Source organism: Cervus canadensis, chromosome 3 (genome assembly GCF_019320065.1).
Source record: "Cervus canadensis isolate Bull #8, Minnesota chromosome 3, ASM1932006v1, whole genome shotgun sequence".
NCBI lineage: Eukaryota > Metazoa > Chordata > Mammalia > Artiodactyla > Cervidae > Cervus > Cervus canadensis.
The window spans coordinates 7081667-7094226 of record NC_057388.1 but is presented as its reverse complement, the minus strand read 5'-3'; the positions used below and the strand labels follow the sequence as shown (position 1 = coordinate 7094226).

At 43.3% G+C, this 12560-nt stretch overlaps 1 protein-coding gene across 1 annotated transcript in view; it reads right to left on the bottom strand.

The window, feature by feature from the left end:
- CDK14 (cyclin dependent kinase 14) overlaps positions 1-11505 on the bottom strand; it is a 660346-nt gene extending 648841 nt beyond the window's left edge. Inside the window, exons 1-2 of the mRNA XM_043462555.1 lie at positions 11082-11505; positions 5503-5534 (exon numbers count right to left, since the gene is read on the bottom strand). Coding sequence (XP_043318490.1) covers positions 5503-5534; positions 11082-11172 — 123 coding nt within the window. The 5' untranslated portion in view covers positions 11173-11505. The remainder of the gene's footprint in view (positions 1-5502; positions 5535-11081) is intronic.
- Positions 11506-12560: the final 1055 nt, after the last annotated feature.

Sequence of the window (12560 nt, the reverse complement as noted above, 5' to 3'; positions counted from 1 at the left end):
AAAGTAAATGATTTTTAACAAGAAACAATAAATTCAGTAACGTTTCAGGATGCAAAAATCAATGCCCAGAAATCTGTTGTTTCTATATACAAATAATGAACTATCAGAAAGTCAAATTAAGAAAACAATTCACTTTACAACTTAATCAACAATTTTAAATATCAAGGAATAAATTTAACCAAGGAGGTGATAAAAATCTGTATACTGATAACCATAGGACACTGATGAAAGAAATAAATGGACAGATATTCCATGCTCATGACTGGAAGAAATAATTGTTAAAATGTCCATATCACCCAAAATAGCAAATAGAATCTAATTTCACAATTCTCATAGAAATAGTGTAAACAATTTCAAAGTCTGTATAAAACCACAAAAGACCCTGAATCGCCAAAGCAATCTTGAGAAAGAAGAACAAAACTGGAGGCATCATGCCCCTGATTTCAAGCTACATTAAAAAGCCACAGTAACCGAAACAGTCCGGACAAAAAGAGACACATAGATACGTGGGACACAATAGAAAGCCCAGAGACCAACTCACACATATGTGGTCAGTTCCATGCAAAGGAGCCAAGGACATACCGTGGGGAAAGGACTCTAACAGTGTTCGGAAAACTGGGCAACTGTCTGCAGAAGAGTAAAGCTAGACCTCTCTCTTACCCCATACACAAAATATAACTCAGATGGATTAAAGACTTGATTATAAGACCTGAAACCCTAAAACTTCTAGATGAAAACACTGGCAGGAAGCTCCTTGACATCAATCTTTACAATCATTTTTGGACCTGACACCAAAAGCAAAAATAAATAGCTTCTGCAGAGCGAAAGAAACTATCAGCAAGGCATATCAACAAGGCAACTGGATTACAGAAAGAACTGCAAAGGCAATCCACTGAACGGGAGAAAATATCTGCAAATAGTGTATCTGACAAGGGATTACTATCCAAAATATATAAAGATGTAACACAGTTTAACGGCACAAACCAATCCTATTCAAAAAATGAGCAGAGAATCTGAACAAACGCCAGAGAAGACATACAGATGACCACCAGATGTAATGTAGAGCCCTGTGACTACAGTTCATAATACCGTACTGCACATTTGGAAGTTTCTAAGGGAGTAAATCTTAAAAGTTCTCATCACAAGAAAAAAAAATTCTGTATCTATGTATAGAGACATATGGATAGAGACTTATTGTGATTACTTTGCAGTACGTACAAACACAGAATCATTATTGAAACTAATACCATGTACTATAATTTAATAAAGAAAGAAGGAAAGTAAGGAGGGTTAGAGGGAGAGAGGGAAGGGAAAGAAAAGGAAAAATAAAAAATTCTTCCAAAGAAAGCCGCATTTCTTTTTCTCCTCTTCCTGTTCAAAGTCAAACATTTACACAACCTACAGACATCCTCTACATGAATAAGGGACTAGCCACCACACTCCCCTCTCTAGGCATTCTAAAGAAAGCCACTCCTTGAGATAAGGCGCTCTCCAGCTCAGGAACACAGAGTAAGGAGTCGCCACACCTCATGAATATCTAAGAATCACACCCAACCCAGATTCCAAGACTCAGATCTTAATTGGATGCCAGTGGACTGTTTGAGTTCCCCAACTCCTACAGGAAAAGCGGAAGACCATGAAAGGAATTCAAGAAAATTTCTGCCATTATAACCTGAAAATGATCATACAAAAACTCAGTGACTTCTTGCTTACATAAGCACTGGTCTAGTACTCCTTTCTGATCTTGGTAAAACTGTAATTTTATGTTGACGGTTTTACAGAATTCTATGCTGCACTGACAGATAGAAAGCAACTTGAAGATCACTGTCTTACTGACTGGTTTGACAAAAGAGAAAACTGAGTCCTAGGTAAAGTAAATACCTGCAGAAACAGCTAGGAAGTGGCAAATGAGAATCCATGTTGGCTGGCCCTGGGATGAACTTTCTCTCCATTTGCAACATATATTCACTCATACTCAATAGATATTTTTTGAACATTAACCACATGAAAGACACAGAGGAACTATAAAACTGAACGCAGGGATTCCTTCAGGGAATCTCAAAAATGGTGGTTTTTAGATGGTAGTTTCACAGTCTTAACATGCAAATCATCGCATGAAGTCTTTGAAATTTTAAGGGACTATCTGAAAATAATTCTCCTCATAGACCTAATACTTACCTTTGAATTTAATCTTTTCATCCTCTTTGTAGCCCTTCAACTACAGAAGGCAGATGTCATGGTAAGAGCATCAATAATGAAGCAATGATGAAGACAAGGACAATGACAAGATGAAATATACGACATTTGCTATGTGCCAGTGGCTATTCTGGAACCTTTACACACTTTGCTTATCTAATCCTCCCAATATGGGCTTCCCTTGTGGCTCAGATGGTAAAGAATACGCCTGCAGTGCAGAAGACCTGGGTTCGATCCCTGGGTCAGGAAGATCCCCTGAAGAAGGGAATGGCAACCCACTCCAGTGTTCTTGCCTGGAGAATCCCATGGACAGAGGAGCCTGGCGGGCTACAGTCCATGAGGTTGCAAAGAGTCAGACACGACTGAGTGACTAACACATACACAATCATCCCAATAACCTTAGGAAGGAGGTACTATCACATCTCTATTTTATAAAAGGCCTGGGGAACGGAAGTTGATTGCCCTTGAAAGGGTGGTTGATTTGGGGCTGATGTTCAAGCATGTCTTTACTAATCCTGTCTCCCAGGCTCCTGGCCCTGGGTCCTCCCCTGACTAAATGAAAATCACCTGTTCCCCCACCCCGGACCTCAGCTCCTTCACCTTTGAAAATATGAAGTCAGTCACCTGATTTCCAGTATCATCTCAAGATGGAACATTCTCTGATTTACTGACTTAAGGTATCTACCCAATCTCTTTCCTTTAGCAGGTGAAGAAAAATGGCTTCATACAAGTTAAGGGTAGGGATTCCCTGGTGTCTCAGTTGTAAAGAATCAACCTGCCAATGCAGGAGACACAGGTTCAATCCCTGATGCCAAGGAGCAAATAAGCCCGTTCAGCACAACTAGTGAGCCTGAGCTCAGAGTCCACCTGCCACAACTATTGAAGCCCCCGCACCCCAGAGCCTGGATTCTGCAACAAGAGATGCCCCCTCAATAAGAGGCCCCTGCACCACAATTAGAGAAAAACTTGCGCAGCCAGGAGGACCCAGCACAGCCAAAACTTAATTAATCAATTAATTATTTTATTAAAAAAAGCTAAGGATAATTTTGCCCCAAATTACAAAATGCAGACCTTCAGCTGTGCAGAGGTTTGGGGGGAAGGCAGCGCACGAAGTTACAGGTTTCGCTCATACATCCTTAACTTCCAGCTAGGTTCCCGCCTCAGGTGTATTTTGAAAGCTGATGTCACCACCACGTGGCAGAATAACACACAATCATTAATGGTGTTTAAACCAGACAAAAGGTTTTTTAAGTTTCTATTAAAGATTAGGTGTCATCTGTAAAAACAGTCAAAAACAGAGGTTGAAAAAAAAAGTAGGATAGAATATATGGGCTATAGTTTGGGGGGCGGAGGTTGTTTTTGTTCGTTCTTTACACGAGAAAAGAGGCAAGGACATTCAATAGCAGATGTAATTGAATAATAGGATTTGGGAGGTTTTTCTTCTCTTTTTCCTTATTTCTTTTTTTTTTAATGTAAACTTAAATTACCTCCATTATTAGAAGGGAGAGCTTTCTTTATACAGAAAAGGTGCTCAATATTCTCACACTGATTTCTTCCGAGAAGAAAGAAAACACTCTCCGGAAAACATCGTGGTAACACTGCAGAAATTCCAGAAAGACAGGTTTCAAGGAGAATAGCATTATGACCCACTACAGATGGGAAAGAAAAGGCTCCTTTATTGCTTCAGGTCTAGAATCACTAAATTTCACAGGCTATTTCAGGAATGTTGGCAGGGAAAGTTGCTTTGGAGTCCAGGGACACGCAGCTTTGTAGAGCTGCTGCTGTTCAGTCACTCAGTCGTGTCCGACTCTTTTGCGGCCTCACGGACTGTAGCCCACCAGGCTCCTCTGTCCATGGGATTCTCCAGGCAAGAATACTGAAGTGGGCTGCCATCGCCTCCTCCAGAGGATCTTCCCGGACCAGGGATCGAACCCGATTCTCCTGCATTGGCGGGAGGATTCTTTACCACTGAGCCACCTGGGAAGCCGTGTGTAGAGCTGGACCCAGTGGGGAAAAAAGAACAGGTGCAACAGACAAAGTGTCAGACAGTGAGAGCCAAACGTCTCGGCACCTTCCAGAAATCCCGGTCTGGTGCAAGTTCTCCCTGAGTGCCCCCGTCCCACACCACAGCCAGCCACACGGCCAGGGGAACCTTCCATGAGCTCGTGGATCCTTTCCTCTCTGAAGCACTGCAACACAGGGAGGTCGGGCAGCCTCTTTCATGGAATCAGCAACTGTTAAATCAAACCAAACCGCAACCAAACTCACCTATTCCTCCATCAGGCTACAGGATAAGTACATTGTGTAGATACATATGTGTTCATACATAAACATACTATATATATGCGTGTGTGTGTGTGTATGGGATAGGCTACCCACTCCAGTATTCTTGGGCTTCCCTGGCGGCTCAGACGATAAAGAATCCACCTGCAATGCGAGACCTGGGTTCGATCCCTGGGTTGGGAAGGTCCCCTGCCAGAGGGCATGACAACCCACTCCAGTATTCTTGCCTAGAGAAACCCATGGACAGAGGAGCCTGGCGGGCTACAGTGCTTGGGGTTGCAAAGAGTCAGACACAACTGAGCACATATATACATATATATATACACACACATGGCCCCCTTTACAACATGCATCAATGACAGTGGCTTTAGATGGCAGCAATGAAACACTTCACTCTACAGAGCTCTTGAGAACATTCTGGAAACGCGTTATTTGTCTGGTGATTCCCACAGATACTATCAAAAATTCAGAGAGAGCACAACTGAAAAATTACATTCAGAGTGCTATTAATTACAGAGGAACCCCCTGCCTTTCTGGAACGAGCTTTGTTGCTACTTTGCAGCAAGTAGATAAAGACAGATCTGGTAGGCAAAGAATAGGAAACCTAGAACAAGAGAAGACAGCGCCTCCTTTGCGACTCTGACAGACAGTCTGTGGCGTCAACACCGAACCCGACCTGCCAACAGCTCCAGACTTGCCCTACCACACACGTCACACTGGGCTTCCCCAGCACCACCATCATCAACAAAGCAACAAAACAAAGCTGGCAGGAGCCTTGTGTTTGCTTCTTAATTTCAAAAGACACAGTTCTGTTGATTGATAACAAAATTCAATCTGAACAGTTATTTAAAATTGGAAAATACACTGTAACTAAATAAAAAGATGCCATCACCTGTTTTTTTGTTTTGTTTGTTTTTCTAAGGCATTTTTTGATTGTTTGCTTCTAAGTGCAGAGTTGACACCTACAAGTTTACCTGGCAGTAATCAAACACTTCTCATGTTAGATAAAGAAATTTAACCTACCTCTTCAAAGGTGGTGTCGTCTTTCTTCAAGGCTATAAAATAAAAGGGGAAAGGAAACAATTATTGTGAAACATCTCCAAGAGGCCAAGTATCTAAGTTCTAAGAAAAAAAAAAAAGTAGTATGGTGTTTCCATTTCAGAAAGTAAAATTGTACCCCAACCACAATGTTAAGATACAAATATGAAAACTGCAAATGACAGAACTGCACAGCATGCACCTTTGTGAAGCACTTTCATAAATACGTAAATGAAACTACACTCCCAACTATGGAAAAGAAGTAGGCATATCTTTCCTCTATTTCTCCTTTAGTAGAAAAATGTTTTAATCAAAGTATGAAGGAATCAAAAAGGAATCTTAAAGAAATTTCCCCTTAAACTTCTGTTGTTTGCTCGTCTACCATTATGCAGGGGGTGGCTGGACCTCCCAAACCAATTGTCAGAAAGATACCGACTCTGCACAGGGCCCCACATGAGATTTTCATACTGAGAGAAGTTTAAGTTTGATGATGAAAGATAAGAAGTGCAAAATAAGCACTGCAGAAACATAATTCAAACATTTTCAACATAACTCTTCTAACAGGGTATCACCAAAGGAGACAATACATTTGGAGTGTTTCATAGAAACAAGCAAATACTTGAAATTTACTTGAAATATTCATACCCTCAGAACTGGCATTTAATTACTCTGAAGAGAAAGAGAAGTATTTCATGTTTAGCTGACAAACACCTAGGTCCTTAAATGCTACAATTATTTAGAATGTTTGAGATGAAAAAGAACGCACAAAGGAGCAAATTTAGCTGAAATCATGAGTTGGAGAAACGTTTCAGATGTACACAATCGTGCATAGGGGCTTACTGGTCTATACTCTAAAGTGCTATTCAGACTGAATAGAGTAGAAACTAGAAAATCTTTAACACCCAGACTGGACTATTTCCTTCTTGCCACCTAAGTCTTACCAGTTCCTCCAACTTTCTGGATAAAGGGCTGGGATCTATAGGTAGAAAGAAAAGGAGGTAAGAGAAGGGGGAATTGCAGGTGTATTTTCTAAGATATAAAGAGCAGGAAGCCAGATAATCTCCCGTATACACTATTCTCAAACCCAGGACACCACAGGGGAGAATATTTTGAGACCAAGAAGTCTACCCCTTCACTGAACACTTCATTACTAAATTGACACCTTGCATTGTTTCTTTTAAACACTGAATCCCTTCCCTGAAAAGCAATTAGTGGAACAAAAAAGACCAATTAAAGTTGTCTTTACCAAATATTTATCAGGTCACTGATGAAACTCTGACCTACACAAGCATACAACATCTCATTATTGATTACATTCCCTGATTGTCATTAATCATTCATGTAAATACAAACCCACAACTGTCTTCAAGGATATCATGGGATAGCAAGCATATTACACTTTTCTGGATTAGCAAAGGGGCATATATTAACCCATCTAACAAAATCAGATATTCTATTCAGTCCTCCGCTCAGACCCTGCTCCCTCCAGAAGTCTTTCCATGATCTCACCAAGACTAAAATGGTATCCCTCTGATGTTCACCAACAGAAAATGATGCTAATCTTCCTGGTAGAATTTGTCAATGCTCATTCATTGGCCTGTGTTCTCTTAAAGTCTTTGAGGGACAGGAGCCGTATCAATGGTCTCTGACTCTGAACACCAGCACAATACCCAGCACACAGGACGTACTCAATAATTATTTGTGGAATTAATGAGCTGTACTCCAAGGGCAAAAGAATAGCATCTTACCCTTTGAGATGCATTAAGTTTTGGCATATGCAAACCAGGTACTATTGTCTCTTATGAAAGAATCATAGATATAAGTTCCATATCAGTTTTCAAAGTGAAGTCTTTTGAAACTGCATGGGGAAGGGGAGGATATGGTGCAATAGTTCAATTTTGCATGTGAATCTTTAACCTTACATTTCTCTTTTTGACAGAATGGATTTATCAAGTGACAGCTGGACTCTAAAATTACACTTACAGAACAAAATAACAAACCCCCAATTTCAACGTAACCACAGCCTCTTCCTTTTTTTCAGTTATCTCACAAACTTCATCTTTTAAAGAAATGGTGTACATAGGGTTCATCTCAAATATCACAGAGTATAAACTTCCTTTCTCAGGGAGATAATCCAAGTTAAGTGTGAAGAAATGCATTCAAACGAATATAAAGAAACATCAGTTCAACCTTAACCTCACATTAGGTATTACAGAAAGCCTTTCTCCTTCTAAGCAGTCATCTGAAAATAAAAGAAACAAGGAAAGAAAAGAGGAAATGGATTTTAATATTTAAACAATCAAGTTCCCATTTGTCTCTGTTTATGCTAATTTTTTTAAGAAGTGAGACAACTATAGTAATTCCTAATAAGTGAACACGCTAACACTATTTAGGAAAAGACCGTAAATACTCACTACTGAAATCAATGGATGACTTTGAAATTCAATTACACCCATCTTACAAAAGAACCATAGGTGTGTCAGTCCCTGGCAAATGTCATAAATTAGAGTGCTATGGCTTGAAAGCCAGTGTGTTTTATTAGACCTTTTATAATAGAGTAATCTCAGATCAGCTGTATTTGAAGTGGGTACTGACGAAGTTGGCCGATCTTGCATGTGCAAGTAAATTAAACATTAGCAATGTCACTGATATATAGTTAGAGTTATTATTAATCTTTTATAATAACGGATTATTAATCCATAATTAATGAAAATCACAGACTTTCAAAAACTGTCCTCATTTTCTGTAGATGATTACTAATTTCTCACGGCTAAACAATGATACTATATGTTTTACCATATAACAAACTATACTTTTGAGTCATACTAAAAAAGCAAAATAAAGTCAGTATGTTTATTTCAAAACCCACAGTAGATTGGTTAAAGGGAATAAATATACTGAGATGTTGAATTACTCAGCAGGAATAAACCATTCACTCTTTGATCTCCTCAAGAAGTACCAACGAAGAAAGGAAGAAGATAGGATAAACTGAGAAATCAGAAGGAACAATAACAGCCTCCAGTATCAATCTTCACCATGGGACAGATATTCACTAGACAATTTATGTGTTTTATCTGATCTAATCTTCATAATGGCCTTAAGAAAACTGACAGATGAGGACTCGAGGATTTAGGGAAATTCTGCTAGTTGGCCAAAGTACACAGCAAGCAACAGAAATGGGATTCAAGCCCAGATCAGCCTAACTCCCAAACCCATCCACGTTTCAGGTTAACTCTACTATCAAGTCAATGGCCACTTCTTTTCTCTTGCTTCCCACCAGAAGATCCATGTGTCAGGATGTTGTAATCACCAACATAACACATTAGGAACATCTATGGAGTCTTCAATCCCACACAACACAGGGCATCTTATGTGTTACTTAACTAAGTACCAATAACAAAGGAGCTTGAAAAGCAAGCTCAGAGGTGAGGGACCTGTCCAAGGTCACTCCACTAGAACCGATGACACTGGAGACACCAATCCAGCTGACACACAGCCCGTACCTTTAATCTATGCACTAGGTAATCCCACAGCAACGCTTCAACTCAACAACCTTAAAAATCCTTAAACAACGGGATCGATCTCTTTGCCTTTTGGTTTTGCAAATAAAACTTTAAAAAATATGTAGATAACAAAGACTTCTCTTCTGTAATGCTACTTCTAATGAATGTCTTGAGCTTGGTGTACAGAATCACTTAACCCTCTTTATATCCTTTTACAGTATTCCAGAGTGAGATTTGCTATTCAGAAACGTGACCCTCCATCAATACAAGAAATAATCAGTTATGTTCACAGCACTGTACTGCTTCTGAAAAGAAGGAGGTAAAAATCTACTACAACTTAGAAGATATTTTCACAAGAGTTGGAATCAAAAGGAGTTCCACATCACTAAATCTCTGTAAGCTATAAGATCCAATTAACAACAATATCACATTTGCCAGCATTGTAGTTAATCCAAATTTTACTGATTGTAGATCAAAACCTTGAAATTATTTAAACATAAGGAATTTTTATATTAATGTCCTTGGCTTCTTACTGAGATTCAATTGCAATGAATTATTTAACACAAAACTGGATGGGTTCCAACAGAGTCATTAGCATTAGTAAATATACACTTAGTGCCTTTTAGAACAGGGCTTAATGGACTCCAGAATCTGCCTCTGTGATAGTTTGGGTCAGGGGCCTCAAACATCCTTCTTAATAATGCACAGGACTCAACACCTTGCTCTCTCACACTCTTCTTGGCTTCAAACTTCATTTGAATGCAAGGACTCTTCATAGGCATCCCTAACTCATAAAACTGCAAATACCCAATACACAAAATAAATAAACCAGGGCTAAATATTGGTTTCATACCATAACTTTATGGTCATCTTGGGAAAGTTTATGTATAACAATATTAAATTTTTTAAGTTAGAAGACAACAAAGAAACCTAGACTAAAAACATATTTTGACTTGAGGGAAGTTTGCATATTTCACGATGCACTTATACCACTATTTTTAAATGAATGGATGGAAGGACAAGGACAATACTCATATGCACTCCACGGTTTTAATTTAAGGCATGAAGCACCTTCGTTTAATTTCCATTAACACCTTCATTAACATGGGTGACATGTTAAGTGAAACAAAAGGCTAGAGGGACTCTAAAGGCTTCTTAGGGACTCTGAAGTATTAGTTTTAGTACCTGTACCATTTTCCTGCTGGAAAGAGTTGCCTGTGTAAATGAAAGTTAAGATGTTAGCAAAGGTAGCCGCCGTTGTAAGGTAAAGGGGGGTTTTATGGCCAAACCTAGAAATCGAACCAACCCATTCCACGTGACACTGCTGTCGCCCTGTGATAGTGTGCGACACGGATTTATTCTTAAATGTCCCAAATATTTCTCGGTCGGCTATCTGTCCGTCAATTGGCCGGCTGATTTAAAGACAATAGCCCTGGAGCGCTAGTATATGGAAGAAGTTTGGGAGACTTACTCCTAAAATGTTCAGACAGGTTCACAGAACGCATTTCTCTGCAGCAATGGAAAAATTCAGAGAACTCGGGACTCAACAACCAAATCTCGCTTTCGAGGACCCGAAGTACCGAACAAAAGATCCCAAGGTATCTGTCCCACTTTTCGTTAGGCTGGATGTTAAACAATACCATGGCACAAATTCAACATTTCACCAATTCCCAAAGTTAAATTACTGACTAAACACCCAATACCAAGGCCTGAGGGGTGGGGGGAAAAAGTGACCCAGGCGGCCGCGCAGCTGGGAGCGCAGTGGGGGCCGGAGCGTGCCCTCGCCTGTCCCCCGCGGGCGCGAAGGCAGGAGCGCTAGCGGCGAGGAGAGGGAACCCAAATCGTAGGCTTACGATCATGCACAAATGAACCCTCGGATCATGAGGGCAAGAGGTGTCCCTCCTTTTTGTCGTCGCCCTCCCCCAGGTCCCGGGCACTGTTCCCCCCACCCTTCGCGCGCAGCGCACCCCACGCCAGCCCCGGGTGGCCCCTGAGCCGCTAGTGCCAGAAGTGCGGGGCCGAGGGCGCCGGGCCGGGTGCCCGGGACAGCACGCCACTTACCAATGCGGCTGAAACTATCCGACAAAGTTCTCCGCAACTTCTTCATCTTGCCGATCTTCTCGGCCGGCTGCGGCTCAATGAGGTCGCACATCTGGGCGATACGGGGCTCGGGCAACTTCCCCAAACTGGTCCAGAGCGCAGCGCAGACAACGGCGAGGGCGCGCGGCGCGGCGAAGGCGGCGCCTCCTCCGCCTCCTGCACCTCCTCCACCTCCTCCTCGGGCCGGGAGGCGAGGCGCAGGGCTGGGGAGGCTAGCGAGGAGCGGCAGGCTCGGCTCGGGCCTGGGCCGCGGCTGGACGGGCGGGGGCGTTCTACGTGGTGCCGGGGGCGGCCGCGATTGCAGCCGCCGCCGTGGTGGCCCCGCGCCGCGCCGCCGCCGCCCAGCTCATTTTCCCTCCTTTGTAACCGAGAGAAGCGCGGCCGGCGGCGGCGGTGGGGGCGGCGCGGGCGGAGGCGGGGCGGGGGCGGGCCGGGGACGAGATGCGGGCGCCCGGGCTTGGGGGGCGGTCGCCGAGCGCGCGGGGCGCGGGCGGGGAGAAGTTCTCAGCCCCGAGTTTCGGGCGCTCGGGAGAAAAAGCCGCGGCGCAGATCCGCCAGCCGCCCCGCCCTCAATCCCCTCCCGCCGCCGCCGCCTCGGCCCCGCCTTCCCTCTGGCGCAGGCCCCCGGGGCGCGGGACCCCGGCGCGACCTCGGCCCCCGGCCCGGAGCCCACGTTCCCTGCCGCCCTCCCCGGCCCGCTCGCGCCCCCGCGCGCCTCCCCCGGCGGCCAGCCGGGCCCGCGCGCTCCAGGACCCCGGCCGGCGGAGGAACGCGATCGGGCAAGGCTGGGAGCTGGCCGCCGCTGGGAACCCGGTCTCGCCCTGTGCGGAGGCCCCGAAAGGAAGGGGGGTGAGCCTGGATGGTTTATTACAGCGATTTTGTCCCTGCCGCGATCGCCTGTGAAAAGAGCGGGGTGGGTAAAGGTGGGGTTGGCCGAGATCGCTTCCTCCCGGTCCGAGGAGTGGAAAAGCCTCGGGGATGCACCCAGGTTTGACGGTGACTTTTTGTTTTTTCTTCAGTTTTGACAAGGAAACTGTGAAGCGAAAGAACTAAACAGGAAGGTGGGCCCGTTTTTTAGGAGAGTCAAGTGCAAAAGCAGAAGCTTCAAGTGTTAAACTCCCCAGGGGGGGCAGGGCTGGTGGTCTGTTCCTTTCATCCCCCGTCACGCTGAGTGACAGACGGTAATGTAGACGCGGCTGATTTCTGATATGAATACCCAGTTCTATAGTAAGTAGCAAGCAGAAGGCCTTAGTCTATCTACCATTTTTAGAATATGGTTCTAAATTGAAAGGCTTAGAGGCAAAAAAAAAAAAACATTCAGACCTCCACTTCCCCAATCTCAAAAAAAAAAAAAAAAAGAATTTTAAAAGTGGGGTTCGGGCTTTATAAAATCCCAGAACCTACAGTTTAGGCAGCAGACACACATCGTCTTCATTCTGC